General features: G+C 52.3%; 7 protein-coding genes across 7 annotated transcripts; 3 read left to right on the forward strand and 4 right to left on the reverse strand.

Annotated features, from left to right (window-relative positions):
* Positions 1 to 58: 58 nt before the first annotated feature.
* STEHIDRAFT_92422 (uncharacterized protein) lies at positions 59 to 3,403 on the reverse strand (the record flags this gene model as incomplete). Its single annotated transcript, XM_007300910.1, has 10 exons — positions 3,169 to 3,403; positions 3,013 to 3,119; positions 2,742 to 2,952; positions 2,551 to 2,682; positions 2,260 to 2,497; positions 2,073 to 2,205; positions 1,808 to 2,021; positions 1,338 to 1,751; positions 1,152 to 1,284; positions 59 to 1,094 (listed from the first exon to the last, which is right to left on the reverse strand). The coding sequence occupies exons 1-10, from the start codon at positions 3,362 to 3,364 to the stop codon at positions 59 to 61; spliced, it is 2,814 nt and encodes a 937-aa protein (XP_007300972.1). The 5' UTR covers positions 3,365 to 3,403.
* Positions 3,404 to 3,500: 97 nt separating this feature from the next.
* STEHIDRAFT_145083 (mitochondrial 50S ribosomal protein L3) lies at positions 3,501 to 4,776 on the forward strand. The gene is made up of 5 exons (XM_007300911.1): positions 3,501 to 3,731; positions 3,787 to 3,988; positions 4,040 to 4,100; positions 4,159 to 4,270; positions 4,332 to 4,776. Exons 1-5 carry the CDS (start codon positions 3,510 to 3,512, stop codon positions 4,677 to 4,679), a joined length of 945 nt encoding a protein of 314 aa, XP_007300973.1. The 5' UTR covers positions 3,501 to 3,509; the 3' UTR covers positions 4,680 to 4,776.
* A 206-nt stretch (positions 4,777 to 4,982) lies between these two features.
* STEHIDRAFT_118967 (ARM repeat-containing protein) lies at positions 4,983 to 12,647 on the reverse strand. The gene is made up of 14 exons (XM_007300912.1): positions 12,218 to 12,647; positions 12,069 to 12,148; positions 11,677 to 12,005; positions 11,220 to 11,614; positions 10,301 to 11,167; positions 10,055 to 10,244; positions 9,787 to 9,996; positions 9,385 to 9,723; positions 7,900 to 9,314; positions 7,564 to 7,841; positions 6,475 to 7,509; positions 6,119 to 6,414; positions 5,476 to 6,063; positions 4,983 to 5,420 (listed from the first exon to the last, which is right to left on the reverse strand). Exons 1-14 carry the CDS (start codon positions 12,620 to 12,622, stop codon positions 5,203 to 5,205), a joined length of 6,645 nt encoding a protein of 2,214 aa, XP_007300974.1. The 5' UTR covers positions 12,623 to 12,647; the 3' UTR covers positions 4,983 to 5,202.
* A 598-nt stretch (positions 12,648 to 13,245) lies between these two features.
* Positions 13,246 to 14,893, forward strand: STEHIDRAFT_51537 (FAD/NAD-P-binding domain-containing protein; the record flags this gene model as incomplete). Its single annotated transcript, XM_007300416.1, has 6 exons — positions 13,246 to 13,416; positions 13,477 to 13,638; positions 13,706 to 13,882; positions 13,942 to 14,077; positions 14,143 to 14,376; positions 14,433 to 14,893. 6 exons carry the CDS (start codon positions 13,246 to 13,248, stop codon positions 14,891 to 14,893), a joined length of 1,341 nt encoding a protein of 446 aa, XP_007300478.1.
* Positions 14,894 to 15,478: 585 nt separating this feature from the next.
* On the reverse strand, positions 15,479 to 18,672 carry STEHIDRAFT_74221 (uncharacterized protein). Its single transcript, XM_007300513.1, has 15 exons — positions 18,505 to 18,672; positions 18,341 to 18,445; positions 18,217 to 18,285; positions 17,853 to 18,015; positions 17,736 to 17,799; positions 17,583 to 17,675; positions 17,454 to 17,529; positions 17,326 to 17,393; positions 17,151 to 17,271; positions 16,949 to 17,093; positions 16,791 to 16,897; positions 16,593 to 16,729; positions 16,366 to 16,507; positions 16,050 to 16,223; positions 15,479 to 15,956 (listed from the first exon to the last, which is right to left on the reverse strand). Exons 1-15 carry the CDS (start codon positions 18,664 to 18,666, stop codon positions 15,600 to 15,602), a joined length of 1,983 nt encoding a protein of 660 aa, XP_007300575.1. The 5' UTR covers positions 18,667 to 18,672; the 3' UTR covers positions 15,479 to 15,599.
* Positions 18,673 to 18,967: 295 nt separating this feature from the next.
* STEHIDRAFT_166183 (nucleolar complex-associated protein 3) lies at positions 18,968 to 22,268 on the forward strand. The gene is made up of 8 exons (XM_007300913.1): positions 18,968 to 19,084; positions 19,152 to 19,381; positions 19,431 to 20,028; positions 20,083 to 20,362; positions 20,443 to 20,573; positions 20,666 to 21,037; positions 21,130 to 21,424; positions 21,567 to 22,268. Exons 1-8 carry the CDS (start codon positions 19,040 to 19,042, stop codon positions 22,136 to 22,138), a joined length of 2,523 nt encoding a protein of 840 aa, XP_007300975.1. The 5' UTR covers positions 18,968 to 19,039; the 3' UTR covers positions 22,139 to 22,268.
* Positions 22,269 to 22,621: 353 nt separating this feature from the next.
* Positions 22,622 to 24,941, reverse strand: STEHIDRAFT_118970 (uncharacterized protein). Its single transcript, XM_007300914.1, has 4 exons — positions 24,728 to 24,941; positions 24,500 to 24,667; positions 23,645 to 24,436; positions 22,622 to 23,539 (listed from the first exon to the last, which is right to left on the reverse strand). The coding sequence occupies exons 1-4, from the start codon at positions 24,891 to 24,893 to the stop codon at positions 23,127 to 23,129; spliced, it is 1,539 nt and encodes a 512-aa protein (XP_007300976.1). The 5' UTR covers positions 24,894 to 24,941; the 3' UTR covers positions 22,622 to 23,126.
* Positions 24,942 to 25,516: the final 575 nt, after the last annotated feature.

Here is a 25,516-nt window from a genome sequence, read left to right on the forward strand (position 1 = left end):
ATGTGTTCGAACGAGTAGTAACACCACCCAACCACAACGCCACATACGACGACCATGATCAAAAGCCGCCCAGTCTCTTCTTCACCACCTTTTTCTTGCCCGCGGTCAGCCTTCCTCCATACGGGCCGGGGACGACCTGTGTACTAGGCATAGCATCCTGCGACCCATCTATCCTATCCTGGCTCGGATTCTTCTGCGACGAATATTGTTGTACCATCGCGTCCTGCGACTGAGCTCCAAAACTAGCCAGCGGTGGACGACGCACCGGCGCGTCGGATTGACTGCCAGCGACAGCAGGAGGGATAGCTCTTGGAGCAGTAACCACCATAGGAGGGCGCTGTGTCTGACTTTTACTTTGGCTGCGACCGTCGTCTATTTGGGTGGGTGTGGCGCCTGAAGCTGGGGGCGCCATGGGATATAAACGGCGCAGCTCGGTGTGAGTGGGAGGAAGCACAGAGATGTGAGAGCCGTATGGGTCGTGATAACTATACGTCTCCGGATCTGTGCCGATATCCCACTCCTTCAGAAGTAAACGCACGCCGAGTGGCATTTTCTGGTCAGCCTTCTGGCCGTCTGTCGGTTGGCCGTCTGTCTGAGTAAAGGGTTCAACTTTGGGCGTTGGAGAAAGATATCCAAATTGCACGGGAGGTAGGTCCGTGTTGGATAAGGACAAGGCTTCAGTCGCTCGGGACATGGTTTCGAGCGCGTCATCGAGAGCGGAGAGATTGGATGATTTCGAGAATGGTTTGGGCGAGAATATGTCGGTGGAAAGGGCAAGGTCGACAGTCAGCTGTTCCTTGGCTTCTGTCTCTCTTCTATACGAGGAACCTGGACGATTATCGCTCTCCAGAAGATCGTAGGCTCCAAGGTGTTCCATGACTTCCTGTGGGTTGTGCGGCACTTCAGGCATAACATATCGAAGGAAAGGATTAATGTTATAGTGCCACGCAGCGCCTTTGGCTACGTCTGCCAAAGGGATTCGATCTTGTACGACTGCCCGATAGCCTCTCTTCGAGTTGACCTTGCTTCGAGTCAGAAAGTCTGCTCTTGAGGCGTACGAAGGCTGGTTTCCGGATCGAAAGGCAACATCAAAACTATAAAGCAGACCGTCTCAATGGCCGGCACGGGTGATCTGAGATATGACAACTTACCTTGTGAGCATATGGTCGATTGGGGCATTCGTGTCCTGCCAGAACGAGGGCATTTTATCAAGCGTATCGAATATCTCGTCCGGTTTCTCCTCATCGAGCAGAGGATTGGTGGAGCCACCGACCTCGAAGAGTGCTAAAAGTAGAATGTCAGAAATCTGAGATTCACGACAAGTTCAAAATACGTACTCTGGTACAACTCGCTAAAATCAACCTCGAGTCCATTCCGCCGACTGAGAGGACCATCCTCGGGTTGCATGCGAGCAGCTAATTTGTCCATTTGCTTGACTTCTGGACTCCACTGGACGCTCGGTAGATAGTGAACAGGTTCGGAGGCAGTATCTTCCTGAAGCGGTGCCAAAATACAATCCAACTGGTGCAGGCCTCCACGGTTCGAAATTTGGAAGAGGTGAAGGTCAACTCCGCTTGCAGTAGTCTCTGTCGGCGAGACGAAATGGCAGCCTTCGTGTGCAGTAGCAGAGCCGAGCGGGGCAGTGAGGGCATATGCAGGAGTGTAGGCATGTAATAAAGCGTCCGAGCCTCGACCGACATCGTAAACTGTGATAAGACCGTTCTTCTGAGATGTTAGTAGGGTTAAGGTCACTAAAAGTCGTAAGCTTAATGAGGGGCCGCAGATGGAACTAGAAGGAAGAACACACGGTCTCGGACGGTAACCGTAGAGCTCTGCAAAGTCCGATCGAAGCTGCGTCCATGTTTGTATCCCATGAGAGGCCGGCCGAGATAGCGTTTGTCCAACCATAACATTTCCTCGGTCGTAGAGAGCTTGATTAGATTGTCGGTATATTGACGTTCGATAGCAGTGATGACATTATCGCCATTCGAGAGGGAGTGCAACGTAGTTGACACCCTTGTCTGTAGAGAAACGTTCAGTAGCATTATGTCGGTGGAGTTGCACGTACATACACGTAAATCCCAATTATCGACCGTCTTGCTCGAGGTCACAAAACAAGCATTGTCCTCCGCATTCATAGATATCCTCCAGAAAGGCTCGCGCGAGACTGGCAGAGATGCATCCTGCGCGGAGAAACTCTTCTCGCTGACGTGGAGCTCATCAGTAGCCGTGCATCATATTGAAAGAAGGATGGCTTACATGGATCCATTATTACGTAGATCAACCTTGAAGACATCGCCGTAGTCGTTAATGCTGAATGCGACATTTGACTGATACGGCAGGGCTATATCAACAGCAGGCCGATCTCCCAGAGACGACCGTTTGAAGCAGGCCAACTCGGTTATAGTAGGGGCGACATTTTGAAGTGATTGGTTTCCCTTAAATTTTACTGAGAAGATGCTCGTCGATGCCATGGTCCGGACGGCGAGAAGTTGAGCTGAATCCACTCCTCAGCATCTACAGTTCATAGTTCAGAAAGACTGTGCTCACTGTTGCCTGTGCGATCAACGCCGGCCTTGACCTGCCTGATAGGTGTCTCAAACGAGATGGAGGGCTGCGCAGATGGTCTGAACATAGAGTTGTTATGTCTTCCCCCTTGTCCACTGCTGAAGAGGGACAGGTCTGTGTATTCGAGCTTCAGCCCATGCAGGCAAAAAGAGATAACAAAACTGGGAACTGACGTAATTCCGAACTAGTAGGTCCAACAGGATGTGCAATGAACGCGAACTGCCTGCCGCGTCCATCTGCGTGTCTGATAGTCTCCAGAGGAGTGCCACGATATGGATCAAAAGAACTGTTCAGTTTAGAGTGATGGACGTCCTCCTTGAGCTCGTCGCCGATGAGCTCTGATGGAATGTCTACATCTGGATGGTAAGTTCTCAAGAAGTGGGCCTGCGATAGATGCTCAGTCAGAATTGGTAATGTGAAGGACGACATAGAAAAACGTCGTACCCCTTGCTCTATCCGTTGCTTCATAGAAACATGAGGGGCAACAACTGCCGAAGGACGCGTCTCGGGAAATACTTTGGTGGTTTGTCCCTTCGGTCTGATTTGGCGAGCTTTTACTGTACATGAGAGATTGAAAAACTTGGAAATAAATTTACACACCTTGCCTTCCGTCTTTAATACTAGACCATTCAAGTCGCCCGTTGTTTGAGTGAAGAGTGGCAGCGGCCAAACCTCCAGCTTCGAGTGAAGGGTAAGACTGAGAGAGCTTCAAGATTCCTTGCGACTGCTTCTTTGAACGCTTGCGCTTCTCAGAGGCTGTCGCTGCATGATCCGTATTCGAAGGCCAAGCATCCATTCCATTTGACAGAAGTGTGAGCTGAACTTGGTGGATTCGAAGAAGCGGTCGCGGTGAAGATGAGCAAGAAGCGATTTCAAAGTCCGCCGCCACTTGGCCTCGCGTCTGCACGAGTCTCAAACCGTTCTCCGCATCAGCCTCGACGATGCTCAGGCTATGGACTCTTGCTCAGCGGCCAGTCACCGCGCCGTCGAGGCATATCCACACTTCTCTCGTTAATAATGCTACTGTGGTCGCTAGCTCTTCCGCCACGACGCCCTCAAAATGGACACCAAATTCTGTCCGGACAGGGCTCATCGCGCGCAAACGCGGAATGACTGCGATGTGGGACGACCATGGCGCTCGTTTCCCGGTCACGGTCCTCCAGGTGCGTCGTAAAACTTGCTTTAATCACTACAAATACTCATCAGAAGTCGGCATAGTTGGAAAACTGTCAGGTGACAGCTAATGTCAAGACCGTGCGGAGGAACAAGACAGAGTACCACGCAGTTCAAGTTGCTGCTTCGGATAGACCAGCGAAGACTGCTACGAAGCAGATGCTGGGTCATTTCAAGAAGGCTGGCGTTCCACCAAAGCGGATTGTAAAGGAGTTTCCGGTAACTCCAGATGCTCATGTTCCAGTTGGTACGTGTTATGTTGTGTGTCTTTCAACGTCCTCTCTTAACCCTCTTCCAGGGACTACACTGTCGGCAGTCCACTTTGTACCCGGCCAATTTGTTGATGTCGTCTCAAACTCGTAAGACTCTACAAGTTCTGGCTCCAGCGAATTATCAAACTCAACGCTCGTTCTGTAGGATCGGGAAGGGCTTCCAGGGAGGCATGAAACGATGGGGTTTCAAGGGTCAGCGTGCGAGCCACGGTGCTTCCCTCTCCCATCGGTCAATAGGTTCGACAGGTGGACATCAGGTATGTCGTCCACAGTGTCATTTTCTCTATGGTGGTCTCTTAAGCGGCTCCTCGTCTTTAGGATCCGGGCAGAGTGTGGCCCGGAAAGAAAATGCCTGGTCATATGGGCTGTGAGCGCATCACGACCCAGAACCTCACTGTCGTCCGTGTCGACTCTGCCCTTGACTTGATATTTGTCCGAGGTTGTGTTCCTGGTTTCGACGACGCTCAAGTCATGGTCCGCGATGCCAAAAAGAAGATGATCTGCCCCGCGCAACACAATCAGGCGAAGGGCTTGTACGAGAAGGTTCTTCCCAAGGGTCTCGTCGATCTTCCATTCCCAGCAGGCACGAAGGATATGGCAAAGGACCTCCCACCTGTCGTTGTTGCTCCTTCGTCACGCTCGAGTCCATTCATTCCTAGAGAATAAATATCTCAATTTACTACTGTTTCCTTGTTTTGGTGTGCTAGCAATCCTATCCATCTACCCCCCAACTCAGACTCAAAGTTACACCGCTTCCAATCATCGCCTTGATTCTATGATTCTATGATTTCCTGGTGCGACCTCCAAGTCAACATGAATTCTCTTTTGATCTGTCACTTTCGCGGGTGATAACCTGTCTGCGAAGATAAACGCACCTGCCACCACTTCTTCATGCGAATGATCTGTACAATGTACTTCTTCACGACTTTACATCCTGCTCTCTGTGAACACGGGCGAGGGGATGGTTGTGGAGCATGCATGTATCCTCTGATTATTTGACGCACGGTATATATCATAAAATGGCATAATATGGTTGTAATAAAACGAAGAGAAACAGCCATGGTAATGAATCAATGTCAATCTGTAACACCCAAAAGCGAAGGAGAAGGAACAAAGGGAACAAAAAGACAGTATAACACATAATCGAGGTTACAGTTACGAGCTAATACAGTGGGTACAGAACAACCTTCTAAGGCGTGGGTCGTGAAACAGAAGAGGCAGGCGGCCGACCTTGCGAGGAGCCGTTGCTAGCCGAGCTCTGACGGTATTGGAACAAATTGTGTAGTCGTGAAAGCTTCTCCTGCTGGTCATGTGAGTCGCCGCCTGTTGTCGAAGTGGGCGACATGGGTACTTGTAAGGAGTCGGGACGTGTTGGAGATACAGGTGTGGTCGCTTTCGACTCCAGTTCTGTGAATGAAACGTCAGACTTATGGTGAAAAGGAATCACGTTGGCGTGACTCACTCGATAGGGTATCAGCTACAGCGACATCTCTCTCCTCGTCGTCGGCTGCCCGACTAGCCAGCGCTCGCGATATATACTTACGGAATGCAGGTCCAGTTGCCTCCAGCATCTTGTCGACCTTTGGCTTCTTGTGCGGATAGGCCTTCAAGAACTGATGCAACTCTGTTATGCCCTCCTTGTGCATCGCCCCCGTGGTTTCGCTCGATATGTGGCCCAAAATGATAAGCAGTTGAGCGTCGGGATCTGGCTCGTCAGTTGGTGGCGATACCATGCCGTTTATCGAGGACCTGCTATGATGGCTGGGCGATGACTGTCGGACTTCCCCTGAAGTGACCGAGGATGCAGTCTCCAAAGGCGACGCTGGACGGCTAGCAGAGGCTCCGCTGACCATGGACATAGGACGACTGTGGGAGAACTTGTGCACCTGAGCATGGCCGTTGCCGTTTCTTCCGTTGGTTCGAGGTGGTGCGGAGGCCTCTTTCGAGGCTGCGGCGTTGAGTATTCGGTAGACGTATGGGTACACAATCGTCGCAGACGGGTCATCGAATGAGTTGGACAGAATGTCGTACACGTCGTCTGCATAGTGTGCTATCAAGACAATGTCAGATATGTCATTGAGATAATACTTGACAGGAGGACTCACCGACAACATGCTGAATGATGACTTTGATGGTCCTCAGCGGCATGTCGCCACAAGGCACGCGATTGGTCGCCCTCGCTCGCCACTCGTTGGGAGGAATAGACTGCAGGAAATGTTCGACCGCAGGGAAGAGTTCGACCGGGTCAAGCTTCAGCTCCGTCAAATCCTGCGGAATGTTTCTAGCCAACTTCCAGATGCACTTGAGCACTAGTTCTGCCACTTTCGCCTCTTGTGAATCGGAGAGCGTGCCGTTGGCAGGGAAGGGCTTCACGATCTGCAAGAGGAGAGCGAACAAGGATCTAGTGACCATAGAGTTAGATATGTGCACGCACATGAAGACCGTACAAGACTAGTATTACCTGAAAACCGTTATTCGCCTTCCTGTCGAGAACATACGGAGCATGATCATATTGATGAATCGCGAGAGATTCTTGACCTCGGCGTCCTTGCTATCGTCCGTTTGTAGGAGCCGAATGGCAAGCTCCTCGAGGAGCGCAGTCAATATGTCCACCGTGAGGGATTCCGCAAGCAATGGGTTGTCGCAGAACGCATTGAGTGTCTGAATGAGGTGCTTAGCTAGTCGAATGTTACTTTCCGGGTGCTCGAAAGCATGGGCTATCTGAAGTGTAACAGTCTCGATGAGGCCTTCTGTGTGTTCTGCGAGATCACGATACGTCGACGATGAAGGTCCAGCATCCGGGCCTAACTGAAGGACCTTTTGTATCTTCTTCAGTGCATCGACACTCCGGTCCGAATCGCTGCTGAGTACACTTGAAATCGTCAGAGTGATGTCGTTGGACGATGATGGTGGCATCTCGGGCGGTGTATCAAGTTCTTCTTCGGGCTGTTTGCTACGCCACGACTCGATGTTTGCGCCCTTGGAAGGTGCTCCATTTCGGACAGGAGGGGTATAATCGTCTTCGTCGGGAGGAGCCTCAACGTGAGAGGGAGCAGGAAGGTGTGATCGTAAGGTGGATGTTCGAGCTCTGGGTTGACCTAGCCGCGAAGGCAACAGAGTTTTGCCGCGAGAGGATGGGGATGATGGGCCAGGGAGGTGTGACAAAGGCCGTGACATCTGTGATGGAGCTGGTGACGTGGACCTTGCAGCTGGGGAAGATGGACGGGCGAGGCGAGAAGGACCAGCAGAGGGACTCGAGGGCCGTGGCAAGGCTCCAAACCGACTGGTAGCAGGGGCAGATGGTGAAGATGGTTTCGCAATTGCTGTGGCTAGACGAGAAACTTGAGAAGGGGCAGTAGACATGGAAGTTCCCGGTCTTTCCGGGGAGCTAGGCCCTGAGACACGACGAAGTCGTTCCTCAAGTTGTGTCTTGTCTTTCGGTGAGAGTGGTCCGACCATCGACCAAATTTTCTCCCCTACCAGACTGAATACCTCGCTGCAAACGATATGGTAAGTACTATGTAGACTAGCAAGCTTCAAGGACTCTTACCCAAGTGCTCCAAGGGACGCTTTGCGCACGCTGGGGTCCTTGTCAGCGATCATTGAAGCCAGCACGGGGCATGCTTTGGGAGGGTCGCACGCGCCCAGTCCAAACCGTTTCAGAATGCCAGCGAGCTCGTCTAATGTACCCTGCCGTGTTTTGGCTACCTTGTGTTTGAGACCATGTTCGAGGAGCAGCTGGAAAACCCGGCTGTATGCGTAAACTTTTGGTAACGACTGAATTATCTGCTGGACGCGGACGCGAACAGGTTCCCTCGCGTCTCCGAGCTAGATGCATTTATATATCAGTATCACTAGCACAATGTTGAAAACGATCGGTCCTCACTTTGTAGACCATAGTCGGAATGAAACACAATGCTTCGTTGTCGGAGAGCTGATAGTCGATTGATCGTAGGAAAGCGAGTACGGAATCGACGGCGTCCAGAGACTTCGCTATGAGATTGGACTGTGGTTCGTGAGCTTTGATGGACACGTATTTGAGGGCAAGATCAGAATTGGCGATGCCAACCGTCTTGAGGTCCTCATCGGATAGCCCGAACCTCTCGTCTCCTGCCTGAAGGTCGCTGTAGAACTCTGCGATAGTGGCCAAACCGGCGACGTGGTCATTGACAGCATTGTGGTCGGTACTAAACAACTGTCCGACCAGATCTTTCGACGCATAGGGCTCCATTTGGTGCTGTAAGAGGTCAGCAAGGTCCTTTCGTGTCGTCCCAGCCTCATTGATCCACTTGCCGGGATCCTTAGCAAGACGTGACCTTTTCGCGTCCACGTTCATGCCGGTGAAGGCCATATCACCTGTCATCGCTGGGGGAGGCGATATTGCTGCGGCAGGTGGCGGGGCTGTCTTGAGAGCCGATGGAACTGGCATACCAGGGCGGCGCAGACCGAACCCAGGGCCTGGTTTCCCAGGAAGCCGTGATGTGGGAGCCTCGTCAACACTCTCAGCTCGCGACTCAGGACGCGATATCGTGCCTTGAGGAAGCTTGCGGCGGATCCCTGTGAGCTTGCCAGCAGGAGCCATCTTTGACGTGGGCGGCGCAGCGGTTGTTGGTGATGGAGGGAGAGTACCTGCTCCTGACGAAGGGGGAGATGAAGGCATGACAGGCTTGTTTGGAGCAGCTTTGGCAGCTGGAGCGGGCTTCGCTGGAGCAGGTGCGGCGGCTGCTGGCGCTGCGCTCGGGGCAGACGATGAAGGGGCAGATGCACGAGCAGCGTTGATGAAAGGGACGGCGGACGCCTTCGAGGCAGGCTTGAGGTTGTTTGTCTGCGCCATAACTTTGTCGAAGCCGGCGGATGCGATGAGGAAGGGTAATACTGCTTGAGCTCCTTTCCGAACGTCTGCACTTCGATCGTCGAGACAAGACACTACAGTCGCCAACCAGCTACCCAAGTCGATTCCAGGAGTCATTTCATGCTCCTTGAACCACCCAGCAATCCAATTGAGAAGGTTAGAGCGCTGGACGGGGTTATTGACTTCGAGAGCGGTGGTAAGCCAGTGAACCAAGGGGTCCATACCCTCGCAGGCGGTCGCAATAGCAGTGAGCGTGGTGAGTGCTGATGCGCGAATAGGAGCTTTTTGATCAGAAAGAACGGAGGCAACGGGAACAACGAAGAACTTGGTTTGTTTCTCGAACGGCTTGCCCATTCCCGTAGCGATTCTGGCCACAATATCCAGCGCGAGCGTTTGAACGGCCTTATTCGTGTCGGTGATTCGAGACTTCAACACTGTACCAATCTCGCCTATCAATCCAATTTATCAGTCACCTCCAGCTACCATATCATCAGTAGACGCAGTTAGCAGCACACGTACCCATCTGCGGTTTCAGACGTTTGTTAGCCCCTTGGTCCAAGATCGCCTGCAGAGTTTCCAGGGCTTCTTTCTTCGTCTTCCAAGCATCGCTCTTGGCGTCGGCTAGAATAGTCGTACCCTTCAGTAGACCATCGATCTCCACGCGGGGGAAGAGCTCGTCCAGAGGGTCTGCAGCAGCGGCGCCACCTTTCGCGGATGAACCGCCTTGCGGGGCCATGTTCACGACATCAGCCGACACGCGTGTAGGCTCCGGAGGAGATTGGCCATCGACTTTGTCCAGTTCACTGTGAATTGTGGCTAGGAGCTGAGGGTTCAGGTCCTCAAGGAGGTCCTTGATGCCTGTACCAGAATTCGGTGATTAGAATTCGGTATTTTAGATGTCACCATGGACGCAGCACTTACTTGGGCCCGCAAAGATTCTGACAGTGACGACAGCTTTAGTCGCGCTTGTTCGGACAGCGGCATTAGAGTTCTTTAGCGCGCCCTTCAGGAATTCGACAAGACTGCGAAGGCTCAACCCCGCGATGCCGAACTCGATCAGAGCGGACTCGATCCATCCCACAGCATCGGCCAAAGCCTTGGGCGCCTTCGTCTTCGCCAATGGTTCATAGGCTGAGATCATAAGGGTTAGCCTCGAATATATAAATGGACAACACCATTGGTCACTAACCTTGACCGAGAACGAATTGCAGAGACGTCTTCTCGGCGTACACGAGTAAGGTGTCTCCAGCTGGTTTCTTGAGCTTCATATCACCCAGTTTCTCAGAAAGATGAGGTATCGATAAAGCACCACACGATCGGCCAAATGAAGGACACTGTTCCGCGAGCAATACCAGAATACCGTAGAGCTTCGCAGAAACCTAGATGATACCAATGTTAGAAAGTGCCTTCCATCGAATACTGCGAGAGAATTGACCTGGAAGTTCTTCTCACTCCAACCTTTCTTCGCCAGGAAACGAACTACGACTTCGGCATCAAGGTCCTGGGCGGAGCTCTCGACCCATGTTGTCATCTCCTCCAACGCAGCGAGCCTTGTCTTCCAGTTTGAATCGACGAAATCCTTGGCGATGCTCGGCGGAATGAGGTCGGCAGCGAGAGCTTCAGCATCGTCAGGCGTATGCTTGAACTTGAAGGTGTCCAGAGTGCCGGGAGCAGGAGCAGCACCACCCTTCGCCGGCTTGGAAGACGCGGCTGCGGCTGCAGCTGCTGCAGCAGCTGGTGGGGGCTTCTTCGCTGGCGCAGGTGCAGCCGCTGCCGGTGCAGAGGCCGCCGCGGCGGGGCCCTTCTTCGCGAGAAATCGTGCTGGAGGACCTTTCTTTGGAGGCGAAATGGGTTCTTCTTCAAGAGCATCTGACGGAGGTTGTGCCTCGACCTTCTTCGGTGGCGGTGCTTTCTTCTTTGGAGGCTCCTTCACTGCCGGAGGTGGTGCGGATGGTTTCGGAGGACCCCCAGCCTTCGCTTTCACCGTCGCCTTCTCGTAAGCTTCCTTGACCTTCGCTTTCCGTACATCAGCGAGACCATCCATGAGGGCGGCCAACGGTCGCTCTCCGACCATCTTCATTAGTGTGCCTAGTGCTGATGCAGCTTCATCACGAGCGCCAGCGAAGGAATCCTCGAGTAGGTGTGCGAGTGCTTCTGATAACGGTTTGAGCTGAGGGGGAGGTAAAGGCTGAGTCGACGTAGAGAGACATCGTGTGAGGAATTTGAGCGATCCTTCCTTGACTTGGGGATTCTTGTGAGACATGACGGGCATAAGATCTCCTACAATATCAGACAGGGTCGTCTTTCGTAATTGGTCAGGACAGAGGGAAAATCCGACTAATTCTCGAACATACCGTTGCAAACACTGCATCCAGGGCTCCACCAATGGTGTCAGTGACCGTTGCTTTCCTTTCTTTCAATCGTTCCAGCATCGGAGGTACGACACTCTCCCTATACCGTCCGTATGAACCCATTATAGCCGTTGCTAGTCCTTCGATGCATTGAGCTGCAACCATAACACAGTTGATATTTGCATCGCTCTGAACTTTTGAAGCCAAAGTTTTGGACAGGTCTCCAAGTTCTGGTGCGTCTTTGATTCGCTGGGTCGCGTTGACAAGGGTAAGAAGATCGTCGAGTGCTTCCTTGCGCTCTTTCCATTTCGATGAAGCCAGGTTCCCACTGAGATTCGCTGGAAGCCTCGGCACGATGTCCTCCTCTTCGGCTAATGCTCGCAAATCGACGGGAGCACCTGACAGTAATGAAGACGAAATGAATGAATTGCATGCGCGCAAGGACTGATAGAGTGCGCACCTTCTTCAGCAGGTTCATCTCCAGCATCGTCACCTCCAGCCGCTTCACGCTCTTCTGCCTCACGAGCGTGCTGTCGCGTCATCCGTGCTGGTTTGAGACTCCCCTTGCCCTGCCCTTCCTTCTCCATTCCTTCCCAAGCCTCCTTCAACTCCTTCACTTGCACGGGCTTCAAATCGTTGAGCCATGGCTCGATGCCAGCCCCGAGATACTGATACAACGCATGCGTCAGACCTGTCCCTTCGGCACGAACAGTCTTGTCAGAGTGCCCAAAAATCTTCGGTAGGGACTTGAGAACGGGAGCTGGTGGCGTGACTTGAATTCCGAACTGACTGGAGGACGATGAACATCCTCGCGCCAAAGCACATTATAACTTGTAATAATATGGTGCTCACCGAATGACCTCCTTCAAAACAAGTACAGTTCCGGCCACGATCTTGGGTTGCTTGGCTGCAAGGCCCGCTAGAATGTTTTCCTGGAGAGCGTGTCAAATTGGAGGTGAACATTGCTCGGACAGCATTAACATGATTGGATGGGGACATACCACGACACCCGCACCCGTGTTCTCTACTTCAACATACTGCAGGGCCAGCTCTAAAGCCTGATTCTTCGTTCCCGCCCTCGTTGAACCTAAGCACTTGTCGACCAATGCAGGTACCACTACCTCCCTCGTCTTCGCAGCATTCTCGCCGGCGAACTTGACCAATGCCACCAAACATTCAACACCCTTCTCCTGGGCCACAGCATTAGAGTCCGTTGCGATCTTCTTGAGTGTATCGGGATTGTTAAGGAATGGTTTGAAAGCGGGATCAGTGTCGGAGGATGAGAATTGGAAAGTCTTGATGAGGGCTTCATAAGCGTTGACGCGAGCCTTCCAATTTTTGTGAGCGAGGCGGTCTTCAATAGAGAGGGAAGAGAAGTCCTCCTCCTGAGGAGGCTGTCCGTCCATGGGAACGAGGACTGGAGAGGGTCGAACGGCGAACGAGTGTAAGGTAGTGTATGGCTTCAAGCGGTAAATCGCATTTCCAACGCGTGCTAGCCTTCAACCAACCCATTGCGTAATCACGTTTCTTGCCTCTCGCCACCGTGGCACTCAGTCTCAAACCATCTCAACCAGTTTCTCAGTTCTTTCGACTCGGTATTTCTCAAGCTATATGAATGTTCGACGATATCCGGCAAGCTCGCTTGCTTTCGTACTCTCGCACAGTGATAATCCCATCGACAGCGCCTTAAGGGGTTACAGACAATTCAGCTCCTCCTTGCCATCACTCTCTTGATCAGCTTGCTTAGATGCTGCTCTCGTCCGGACATAGAGAGATACCTATAGTCGCTTAAACCCTGCGCTACTTTCCCCTTGAGCTCGGCCACCGCATCATGGCAGACGTTACTCATACGTACTCCTTGCCAGCGCGTTCCACTGCTCTCCAACTTATGCGCGGAGATTCCACTGGCGTCTCACATCTCGGTAATCATGACTGAACGCACTCATCGCAGGTATATAGGACCTTTGACGTGCTTGATATGGGTCAGCACCAGCGTCCCAACTCTTGCGCTCGACCAACCCCAGCCGCCATGGCTCCTCCCACTGAAACCGATGTCTTGATTGTTGGCGCCGGCCCTGCCGGCATGTCTGCTGCGCTGTCTCTTCACAAGAACGGTGTCAAGAACATCACCATCGTTGATGCCACGGAGCAGGGTGTTCACTTCTCGCGCGCCATGGTTATCCACGCTGCTACGCTGGAGGTATGTTTCGAACGGCATCAAAATGCATTGACTTTCATACTCATAGCTTATTCTATGTAGAAATTGGACACAATTGGCGTAGCCGAGAAGATGATTGAGCTCGGGGAGAAAGTTCCAATCATGTCATACTATGACCGAAAGTCACTTCTGATCAACGTCGAGTTCTCCGCCCTTCACCCATACACCCGATTCCCCTTCTATGTTCTTTTGCCCCAGAACAAGGTATGTCCAGTCACTGGTCACCAGTCCCATCTCATTGGTCTTAAGGTTTTTTGAACAATGATTGTAGACGGAGGAGGTCCTCGCAGACAAACTCGTTTCCGAGGGTATCCATGTACACCGTCCTTACAAAGCCAAGAGCATGCAAAAGGGCACTGATAGCAAGGGGTATACCACTGTCATATTTGAAGACGGAGCAAGCATTCGTGCACGATACGTCATTGGTGCTGATGGGTCGCAGTCAGTGGTACGTACAATCATGACTGCCGGCGCTCATGTTGTTGACTTATATTTGGATGCACACAGATTCGCCAGCAAGCAGGAATCGATTTTGGAGACCCGGACGGTGATAGTGACGAGGCTGGAACTCTTGCCCAGATGGTTATCTGCGACGTCACTTTCTCTAAGCCACCTACAATTGCGGGCCATAACATCCTGTTCGGTGGTACGTCCCTAGCATCCTGGACCTCCTAATATAACCGTCTCACCATACAACCTCGACCTCAGCTCTCTCAACAAACAACTTCTTCGTGTTCTCCCCTCTGCCCTATCCCGAAAGAAAGGCGTCGCATGACCCATCGAAGAGTGGTATTTATCGTATCGCAAGTGGTGTTCCGATAGCCGAAGGCGTACCGCCCGCAAACACCACGAAAGAATACGTCCAGGATCTTATCAACCGCTTCGGACCATTGAGGATGTCATCGGATCCTGCTGTAAACGAGAAACCATTCGAAGTCGAAGGTGCGAGGGTCCCGCGGACGAACTGCCTTTATTCATAACTGACGGCACGAAAACAGAGCTCGTGTGGTACACCCGTTTCCGCACCCGCAGCGCAATCGCCTCTCGTTTCTGGACTCGTTTCTCTGGTTCCCGCAATGAACTCGGCGGCATGATCAACCTTATCGGTGATGCAGCCCACATACACCCACCGGCTGGAGGTCAAGGCATGAACCTCGGTCTACGAGACGCCATCACTATCGGACCCACCATCGCTGAGCACATGACCCACGACTCTCATCCCGATAGCATCATTGAGTCGTACGCCAATCTCCGCCGCGAAAGGGCTCTCAGAGTCATCAACATTGCGAAAACGATGGCCAGCACCGTCGGGATGTCAATTAGAGCGAGCGAGTACCATCCTTGGCTCCCATTCATCAAACTGAACACTATCAGAGACTGGGTTTTGTGGACGATTGGGAAGTCGTACTACGTGAGGAGGAAGTTGGCGTATGACTTTAGTGGTCTCGGTGCTCCTTAGAGCGTGAAACGCCGTAGTTGATCGACTTATGTTCCCCACCAGTACATCTAGATGCCCGCATGAGATATATTTTGATATCCGCATTGTATGAGTTTTTACCGATCTGTTGTAATTTGCGCCATCCACCTCAGTCTCTAAGCTGACGTGATCCTGTCGATAAGTACGGGCGGGTGTCCATCCCCAACAGGTCTCGGAGGCTGCTGTGGGGCAGATAGGGTGTCAGGGTCTCGACGGAAACAGCATGCGTCGACCTCCTTTCGTCCTCCGGACTTGTCACGAAAAATCGTGCTGACTCTGACTTGCGGGCGGGTTGAATAATGCATGTAAGTCCATGTCACACTGGCAATATGTCTGACTGACTGAGACTCCGCGTCGTACGCGCGTGTCAGACTCTGAATCCATCATGAAAAGTTAAGTAGTAGTCTGTAGAACAACCGATCGGGACTCGAAGAAGGAACAGCATGCTACGAAAACTCCGCGGCCAGCCGAAGCACGGGAATTCGATTTCTTTTGCTTCCGTTCCGTTCTAGTCACCATGCGGACGGCTCGCCACTGAGTTCCAATAAACTTCTCCGGGATCTTGTTCGGAACTCTCGTTGATGATAAATTCAGGCAGTCAGCTCAAAGATGATGTATGTAAACAACATGTCCTCGTAGAGTAAAATTCGCTTGTACCAGCATGGACCTGAAAAGCAACGTAGAAAGGTCACCGCGCCGCGAGGGCCACTCCCACCTCACATACCAAATCCCAGACATCCTTCACCCATGTCTCAACTCCGCAAATCGCGGCCTTCTGCCTCTCCTCTTCCGTCTTTTCATGCCGCTCAGCTGCGGCATCCCTCTCCGCCTCCATCCCCAAGTTGTGGTACATCACGGCAAGATAATACTGCGTGTCGGCGAGAGACCTCAGGATCTCTATTGTCTTGTAATCCTTTTCTGCCATTTCAATGTAGGGAATGGCTTCCCGTATGGAGTCCTGAGATTTGTTCCCGGCAGCCATAATGCATCGTGCATACGTGAAGCACGCAAAGGCTCGCTGTTCGAGGTCGTTTCCAGAAATGACCTGTCTCGGAAGTAAACAAGATATCACGGTGAGCGATGGATCGAAGACGAGTCACTAGAGATAGAGAGAGAAGGGGATGGGACCCTTCCATACCTGTGGCATAATTTCCTCTACAATCCTCCTGCTCCTCTTCGTCATGCCAAACTCGAGTCCAAGATCGGCAAGCAAAATGATACCCGTGCGGTAAGTCCCATACCGACATTGAAATTCGGCATGCCACAAGGCCTTCAACAGCTTGTCAACCGAGATCGCTGCCTGGTCGGTATGCTAAAGATGTCCGAGCGTAGCGGCAAGTCAGAAGGACAAGAGAGTAGAACCGGCAGTGGGCATCAAAAACAATATTATTTGAAATCAGCGGATTACCTGTCAGAGAAAGGAAGCGGATGAACAAGAGCGAGACAAAACTGACTCGCATGCGCATGACCTCGTGCAACGGATCACGAATGATCGACTCTGGCGGCGCAGGCGTATTGAAGAAATACGATCGCGGGTTCCACGGTGTTGACGGCATTCTAGCTTTCAGGAAGTCGGTGTATTGCCTTTCTTGGCCACTGAATGGAAGGAAGACAGGCGATCAGCCTTCCGAGACAAAACAGCGGAATGAACGGGACATGATCGAATAGAGGTTCTGTTTACCGACGACTTGCTCTCAGAACCAGGATGTTCCATATCTCGGTAGCCCATTTGACGTAGTCGTCGAGAGCCAGACCACGCCATACGTCGGGTTCGAGCAGTGTGGCAATGGATTCTTCATACTTTCCTTGACGTGCTCGCTATGTCATCGGAAACAAGTATCAGCGGCCGGTCAACAAGCTCACGAGAAAACCTACTCACCCGATAAGCACGGTTCAAAGCCACTGTGATCGTACAATTGTCATCCCCGGCGACTTCGGTAAATGCGGTAACAATGTCTTCCTCGATTGCGGCAAGTCTGTCGCAACCTGCATTGACAGTTAGGGGAGACGAACAAGGATAGTTGCCGGACAACACACCTGCCGCACTCCAGACGATGGATTGCACAGCATGATGCGCCCATTGTTCCGAGTCCTCTGGAACATTTTGTTGTACGTCGATCCAATGGTCATACAACCCCACTGCTTGTGTAATCTTCTCAAATGCAGCATTCAGCGGTTGCTCCTGTGGTCAACGCCGAATGTTAGGAGGGCCAAAACAAGCAACGAGAAACAATCATACGCTTGAGACTCTCATGAGTTTCTGTACATCAAATAATAGTTCCAAAGGGTGAACACCGGGCTGAATTTCATTTAGGGCTGGTCTAGATCCTCGAACTAGGGCAGGGAGTCTGTTCAATAAACTGAAACGGGCTCAGTTACTGCAAGATTGAAAACAAGGACAATATATGGCAGACCTCTGGCAGTGCTGTAGAGTCTCCTTGTCGTTTGCTATTCGTGACACATCAATGGCTTCCGCCAAGTACTGGAGTCAAGGTCGCGTTATCAGCAATAATCCATCACCGTAAATATTGCCTCAACAGACCTTGCGAGCTGCCGCATATTCGTGGTGGAGATAATGCATACGAGACAGGTTTAGCAGTGCATGCTGACGAACCCCTCTGAGAGTCACATCAGTTCGGTGCACAATATAAACGGAAAAACCTGAACATACGAATCACTGCCGTCGTGGAAATGTTGCTCGAAGAAGCGGCGAAGACTTTCGGAGGCCACGTTTGTATCAGCGATCGCCAGGCCTCTCTCGAAGCTTGTTTAAATCATCAGTTTTGTGTGAGGCCCGCGACAACAAAGACAATCACGGACTCACACGGCGTAGGGATCCGGTATGGCCCACTGGTATTCGTCTGCATGTGTCTTGTGCAGTACCGTGTCTGGAGCGCTATTGATCAGTGGACCCTTTGTGCAGCTCAAAACAACAACTCACCATAGGTGATGATGTCTTTCCTCACCGGGTGGTAACCTGCCAGTGGATTCACGTAGATCCAGTCGTGATAGTCTTGTATAAGCTTGGCGATGCCGTTGTAGGACATCTTCTGGTAGGTGGTATGACACCTGCGGCAGTAGTAGCCGAGCAGAGAACGTCGAGCCTAGAGGATGTGTGAGGGAGTTTACTTTGTGGTCTCAAAGATACGGGGCCCACCAGATCTGACTGAAAGAGAAGGTGCAGCTCGCGTCAGCTCTGAAGAAAAAGGATGTCTACGAAATGCTCACTTGACCCGATGGCCTGTTATTATCTGCGACAAGGAAAAAAACACCTTGATAAAATACTTAGAGATCCAGAAAATGACACTAAACATGAGAACATCATTACTTGCGAAGAAATTTGCGAGATGGTCCACGGAGACAAAATCCACATGCTTGCGCAGCAGAGCTCAGCCCAGGATTGTTGTATAAGTGCAGAACGCCACTCACCATCGGTTTGATTGATTCAAAGAATTGAACAGCTCCAGGATCTTGACTATGAGGAAGCATGTAAAATATCGCGAGTAGTTGTGTATATGTTTTGGGACGGGAAACCTGTTTATGACTGTTATTGTGGTGCTCGTGCTTCGAGAGGACGATGTGGGGATACAAACCTCTGCGACCTCGTATATCAGCACCGGAAGTACATGCATTAGGAAGTCATTGTTGGCTGTTGTCCGTTCCATGTGCTTGATTACTAGCATTATAATCATGAGGAGGCAGAGATGGTGTGGCCTCAGAGTGTGAGTGGTCGGTGGTGGCTCTGGCGTTTCCATGATGGCGTTCCCAGTGGGCGCAGATGCGCCTGATCTCCAGCGCTTTCAAAACAGGAGTTGTATGAAACGGGATTGGGCACTCAGATGGTGGTACAAAGAGAAGCTGGCCGCGCGAGTGTTGGTGAATGAGGGCGGAACCTGGCGGAACCGTGACGGCGAAGTTCAAGTTGGAACGCGGTTGGCCCGGGCGCGTCTGTGGCGTCGAGGAATCGTGGGAATATATCCCTCTTCTTGGAAGGCGATCTTCTAAAACGAATTTGCAATCAAACTTTCTGAACGTGCCTGCCTGCTCTCTGCACATCCTGCAGTCTTGCTGAAGCCTCGTTGCTTTCGCGTTTTCCTCGACGACTGGCGTTCTCTCGCCTCTCTTATCATGGGTACCAAATCTTCCAACAAACGACCATCTTCATCCGCCCAGGTATCTCAGCAATTTTCTTAATTTCTCTCGGTCAGAGCTTGTTTCATTAATTCTCTGTGTTATTTAGGGTCCTTCGAAGAAACGCAAGTTATCATCGAGCAAACCCTCCAAGAATGGTAAATCGAAGGAGCCCAAGGGAAAAGGGAAGGACCATGCATACGACAGACTGATGATACCGATACCTGGTCAAGACGACGAGTACGAGGCAGAGTTGTCGGATCAGGACCTGGAATTGTTGGAGGAGTACGGCCCAGCCGTTGGATTCTTGGGTAGTTTGGACGCCAAAGGTATCGCCAGGCAAGTTATTCTTACGCTCTTCGATGATGCGAGTATTTACATGGAGTAGGAGTAAAAAGGAGCAAGACCGTCTACATCGCTTGACGAAACCTGCTCCGGCAAAACGCCTCGCAGAAGATCACCTTCCGTCTATAAACTCCGACTCCGGCGATGAGGAAGAGGACGACTGGAGCTCTGCTATTGACAATGATGACGACTTGGCGACTGTTGACTCTGCTCTCTCTGACGACGACGTTGCTTCTGAGCCCTCTGCTCGTAAACCCCGCGCCAGACCACGAGACTCTGACTTTGACGTCGAAATGTCGTACGAGGCCCTGCCACGGAAGCGTCGGCCTTCTTGGGACGACGAGGACGAGAAGAAGGCCATAGATCGTCTGCCGATAAAGCTGGCTGACGGTCGGATACAGAAACACGGGGAGCAGATCGTTATACGGGAGAAGGAGGTGGAAGAGAGCGAGGATGAGGAGGAAGAGCCCACCCCCGCAAAACCTTGGTCGAAGCGGGAGGATATCTTGACAGGTGCTCGGTTTGGACGTGCCTCCGTCACAGATGTCCTTCAGACCAAGTCTCGAAAGGCGAGGGTACAAGCGGCGAAGGAGCAGATTGCGGGGATTTGCCAGGAAATCATTGGTGACCCCGAGGATAGTGTAAGTACGCCACATATCACTCGCATATTCGATATCTGACAGACTGTCCCGCAGCTTGGACTCCTCCGGCGATTGCATACGTTTTCCCTTCCCGAGGTCTCCACTGCGGCCCATCCTGAACCTGTGGCTAACGACCCTATGATTCGCAAACTCGCTATCCTTTCTCAGCTTTCGGTCTTCAAGGACGTCCTGCCGGGATATAGGATACGAGCCCTCACGGACAAGGAAAAAGCCGAGAAAGTCAGTCAGATGGTCGCTAGGACGCGAGAATGGGAGCAGGGGCTCGTTGGGGTGTATCAGTCGTATCTACGATCGCTCGACGCAGAACTAAAAGGTATTGTCTTTCCGCCACACGATTCATTACCGCTCAGGGCCGCTTATGAATTAGGATTTGACTGTCTTTGTGTATGATAGCGAATTCTGAACTAGCGGACGTGGCTCTCCGGTGTATGTGTACGCTTTTGGTCGATGTCACACACTTCAACTTTCGCGAGAACCTGGCCACGGCTATCGTCGCTCGGCTGAGCAAGAAATCCTGGGATGAGGTCCGTTCGCTTCGTCCTCTCGCTCGCGATCGCTTTGCGTTCTGACCCCTTCTGTGATTGTTTTTGGTGTTATTGACTTCTCCGGAGAACAGTCTTCCGACCTTTGTCTGAACGCAATCGTCTCCGTTTTTCGAAATGACGAGACTGGCGTAGCTTCGCTCGAGCTTGTTCGTCTATTGAACCGCATGGTTAAGGAACGGCGGTTCAATATACATCCAAACGTGCTCTCTTGTCTCCTTCATCTCCGGCTCAAATCCGAGCTCGGCGTACGCTCCTCTCAGGACAAGGCCGAGAAGGAAGAGACCGCGCCCGCAAAGGGCAAGGGAGGGAAGAAAGGGAAGGATAAGCCTCAGCAGCCCCACCTGAGCAAGAAAGCGAAGAAGGTTCTAAAGGAGCGGAAAGAGATCGAGAAGGAGATGAAGGAGGCGGAAGCTGAGGTCGATAAGGAGGAACGATCTTCACATGTGAGTGAACTCCTTTTTTGTTCTCTTCTTGCCGTCCAAGCTCTAAAATCATACCACTGACGCGGCCCACTTGACCGTTTCATGATCGATAGCAAACGGAGACCCTGAAGCTACTTTTCGTTCTCTACTTCCGCATCATGAAGAATCCGTCTCCGACTCCGCTTCTACCCGCCGCGCTGCAGGGTATTTCCAGATTTGCCCACCTCGTCAGCATCGATTTCTTCAAGGATCTCATGAAAGTTTTGAAGGAGTTGATCGTCCGCGAATCTGCTGGAGCGGACGAGCAAGTAGCTGTACCGTCTCAGTCGCATGCGGTGAGCCGGGGAAACGATATGCGACTCCGACTACAGTGCATTGTGACAGCATTTGAACTGCTCTCGGGTCAAGGTTAGTTGATCCATCTAAACCCCGTATCTTCTCGTTCTGTCCTCGGCCTAGCTGCATCTCCGACTGCCCCAAGATCTCACCAAGTTGCTAAACTTTTTTTTGTCCTTCTCACTTTGCTCGGTCTATTTTTTTACACACACAGGCGAGGCGCTCAACATCGACTTGAGCGATTTTATGACCCAACTCTACAGCATCATCCTCTCTAGCGCTCTCCTTTCCGACATTGAAGAAGCGCCAGCGCCCACAGCGTCTTACACCTCTAGCGCCTCCAGCGCCTCCGCCTCGAAAGACGCTCGGAGCGTCAACAAACCCCAAAGCGCCAAAGCTCAAAAAAGCACATCCACATCCGACCTCCTCTTCCGCTCCCTCCAACTCGCCTTCTCCCCTCGCACATCCGGCGGTCCTATCCCCCCCTGGCGGTCCGCAGCGTTCGCAAAACGTCTGCTCACAGCCTCACTCCACTGGCCCGCACCCACCACACTCCGAACGCTCGAGTTCGTGCGTACGCTCCTGGTGAGGGACCCGAAGCTCGAGGCGCTGTTGAGCACGGAGGACAGGACGGTCGACGGCGTGTATCGGCCGGATCTGGAGGACCCGCAGCTTTGTAATCCTTTCGGGACGAGCTTTTGGGAACTCGGGTTGTTGGGGAGGTGTCATGTGGATGAGAGGGTGAGGGAGCAGGCGGAGAAGTTGGCCAGGTTCGAAAAGGTTTAGACCAGATCAGCAGCACAGATTTTTATCGCGCTTTTTTTTTCTTTCGTTCGGTCGTCTGCTCCCTTTTTTTTGTCTGTGCTGAGTCGTACCTCGTCATTTGCGTACGTGTGTGCGAAGAGGACGTGTGTTTTGGGAGGTAAAGATAAAAACTCGTGCAGAGGCTGTGTGAGCCTCGAGGCAAAACTTGAGGCATGCCAATGTGGCGATGACGCACGCCTCTTTATTTCTGCTCTCACTTAGCCTGCGCGTCGACGTCCCCGCTTCCCAAAGCTGCCGTGAGCAAAGTATGAGCGAAGGTAGTGTCCTTTGTTCCTAAAGGATTGCGATCACCTTCCGAAGCACAAGCTTACTTCCGAATAGCCGTGAGAGCCCCATCGGGGAACCGGAGAACAAACACAAAAGAAGATGCGAATTTCATCACTGGAATTCCAAAACTGGTACTGAGCCGTGCTAGAGATACAGATGGATATGGGATGGGCTGTTTGAGACGGGATGGGGTGGGAGCGTTCGTAACAACGTAACAGGGCAGAGCAAGGGATAAACAACAACGGCGGACCAAACCGAGTAGTAAGTAGCGGGAACTCGTCACCCACTCGGAGGATGGACGAAGCCGGAGGGGGAATATGGTAAGATTCAGTCAGATGCAGGTTCGTAAAATCAAGTCGTCAAAAAGTGAAAAGTTGAAATCGTATCCATAGCCCGGCTGGGGCATTCCAAGCAAATTCCAAGATAGAAACAGAGACAAGCGTTCGCAGCGCACACAGCAATGCAATCGCATCGATCGGTATCCTACACGTGTCCAGGCCAAAGACAAAAACGGAAGAAGCAAAAAGCATACGGAGAGACAAGAGGTGAGAAAAAGAAAAAAGCGCATATGTGACTACGTATGTCTAACTTCGCCGATGAAGCGATGACAACGATCACACCCGAGCACCGAACGCACAGGCCTGCTCCACCGCGACATCGACCTCCGAGAGGGTTGGAGAGGTCACGAAAAGAGGGCCGACGAGGAAAAAGGATACGCAGTCGATCCCATGTCAGACGTTGCCGGTGATAAGGGCGATACACAGTGCCTGCCCTGCCCGAAATTGTACAGTGACGAGTCCTCTGATCGAGGTACCGTACACGTGTTCGTGTGGCTCCAGCTACTCGAGGCGATGGGGATGGTATACAATGACGATGATGGCGATGCGCAATGAGGTTCAGCGGCGGGTGTGAAAGAGGACGAGCTCGACGTAGAGACGTTGTCGGTGCCAGTCGTAAAGCGCATCTTCTCGGGATTGTTGTACCCCATGAACTCTGCCGACGCAGGCCCGAACGGGGTCCGTTGGAGCTCGTAGACGATGGAAAGCAGGTCCTCGCCGTCGACTGTGATGTCCTGGACGACATGGTTCTCGATGCCTATAAAAACACGACGTTGCACGTGTCAGCAATGAGGCTCGCGCACGCTGTTGAGGGCGGTGAAATATAAAAAGGCAAAGCTGCCGTGCTGTGTAAAGTACTCACCATCCTGACGCCATCTGCACCTCGACAGCCACGAATCTGGTAGCACGACTGACACGGGCTGACAGGCACTCCCAGCTGTGCGCGATGAGTTCATGAGCCCGAGGCTCGCGCTCTCTCGAGTATCGCAATAGTTATCGGCATAGGCACGGGTGACGCACAGCGCGGAAGTCGTCCATGGAGCTCCGAAGGCGATGGCGGCGGAGAAGCCGTGCAGGGTTGGAGAGCCGTTGTTGAGTGAGGGGAGGCAGAGTCGGAAGCAAACGACAGCCTTATTGAAGGAGCCGTTCCTCGAGGAGTGCGCGTATAGGGAGGCCTGTCTGACGTCGATGGAGAGGCTATTCACACCCTCGGCCCAGACCGACACGGAAGAGATAAAGTTGCGAGGCAAAGGTAGGGAATGAAGGATGGAGTTGGAGAGGGGTATAGACGACGAATCGTTGAAATATAACGGTGGGTTCAATAAGATGGGTTCATCCTTGACAGAGCGCCGTGGCCCGGAGGAAGAGGAACACGGCGAAGACAGAGCAAGCGGCGGTGGGAGAGTTGGATTGAGGAAATAGTTAGGAGAAGGAAGGCCAATAGGAGAAGAAGAATGCGAGCTCGGATCGCTGTGAAAGTTGCAATCAAGGAGAGGAGCCGTGGGAGATGTCAGCGGTGATTGGGACTCGGTACGTTCCTCCTTGACGGAAGGACCGGAAGAGGCTGAGGCTGGGCTGCGTTCCTTTGTATTTGGGGATACAAGGAGCCCATCCTCCTGAAATAGCTCCTCGCCTCCTGCGACAAGTTGATATTCTATTCATAAAGAGCGGTGGTTAGTGGAGATCGAGTCAATTAACGACTGCGCAGAAAATTTACCGGCCTCGCCCTTCCACATGTTTCGCAAGACTTGAATATGGCTTGCGACTTGTTTCTTTGTTCGAGTAATACCGGCACTGCGAAGATGGTCGACGAGATATTGGTTGCGCCAGCGGCTACGACCGCGGGAGTAAGTTGCCCAAGGCGATTCCCAGTATTGGCGAAGACCTACGAGCGAAAATCTGCGTGAATATGGCTAGAAGGAACGAAAAGCAAAGTGAAACAGACCTTGAACGAATATTTGTTCGACACTTTCTGGCCAAACCTCGCTGGTACCGTCTCGAAGCATTTTCCGATGTTTTCTCTGCGGAGTCAGAGTCTTCCGGGCCGCGGAAGACGTAGAGCTAGAGCTCTTAGGGCTCTTATGGGAGCGCGCAGTAGATGATGGCGACATGAGTGCGCGCTGGAGAGGGAGGAAGCTGGGCGAGTGGACGGAGGAGAGGAACAAGGCGGAAAGAGGCGGGGAGAAGGAAAGGGAGAGGCCGCGGAGGCTTTTATATACAAGTCATTCAAGGAGGATCAAATAGTTGGAGATGGTAATAAGGGGCTGTCAAAAAGGGAAGCTCGGACCGGTGGGTTGGAGATACGAGCGCCCCCAGCGCCGCCGAGGGGTCGGCGAGATCGTGTCCCGATGTCTTGCGTGTGAAACAATACGAGTGCCGCATCCGGGCTTCTTGCGGAGTAGAAGGCCGGTGTTTGACTGGCTGCGCCCCAGCGATGTCGTCGAGCGCATGGACGTGCTTGTCTTGCACAGGAACAGTCTGTGCGGAACGAGCGCCATTCGATACGGCATGCAAGTTCCGATGAGTCGTAGCCATGATGGGGCCATTCAAGGTTCCAAATGAGGCAAGCTTCCCCCCGGCAGAGCCGGTAAGGCATAGACTCGCAATTAATAGTCGGAGCTCATTCGAGGTCATTTCGGTAAAGAGAGCAAACAGCAAAGGGTTCAAGTCCCGGACGTCCGGAGATCAGTCCATCTGCGACGACGAACAAGAACAAAAAGGTTCCACCAGCTCA

Source organism: Stereum hirsutum, assembly GCF_000264905.1.
Source record: "Stereum hirsutum FP-91666 SS1 unplaced genomic scaffold STEHIscaffold_3, whole genome shotgun sequence".
In the NCBI taxonomy this organism is placed as follows: Eukaryota; Fungi; Basidiomycota; class Agaricomycetes; order Russulales; family Stereaceae; genus Stereum; species Stereum hirsutum.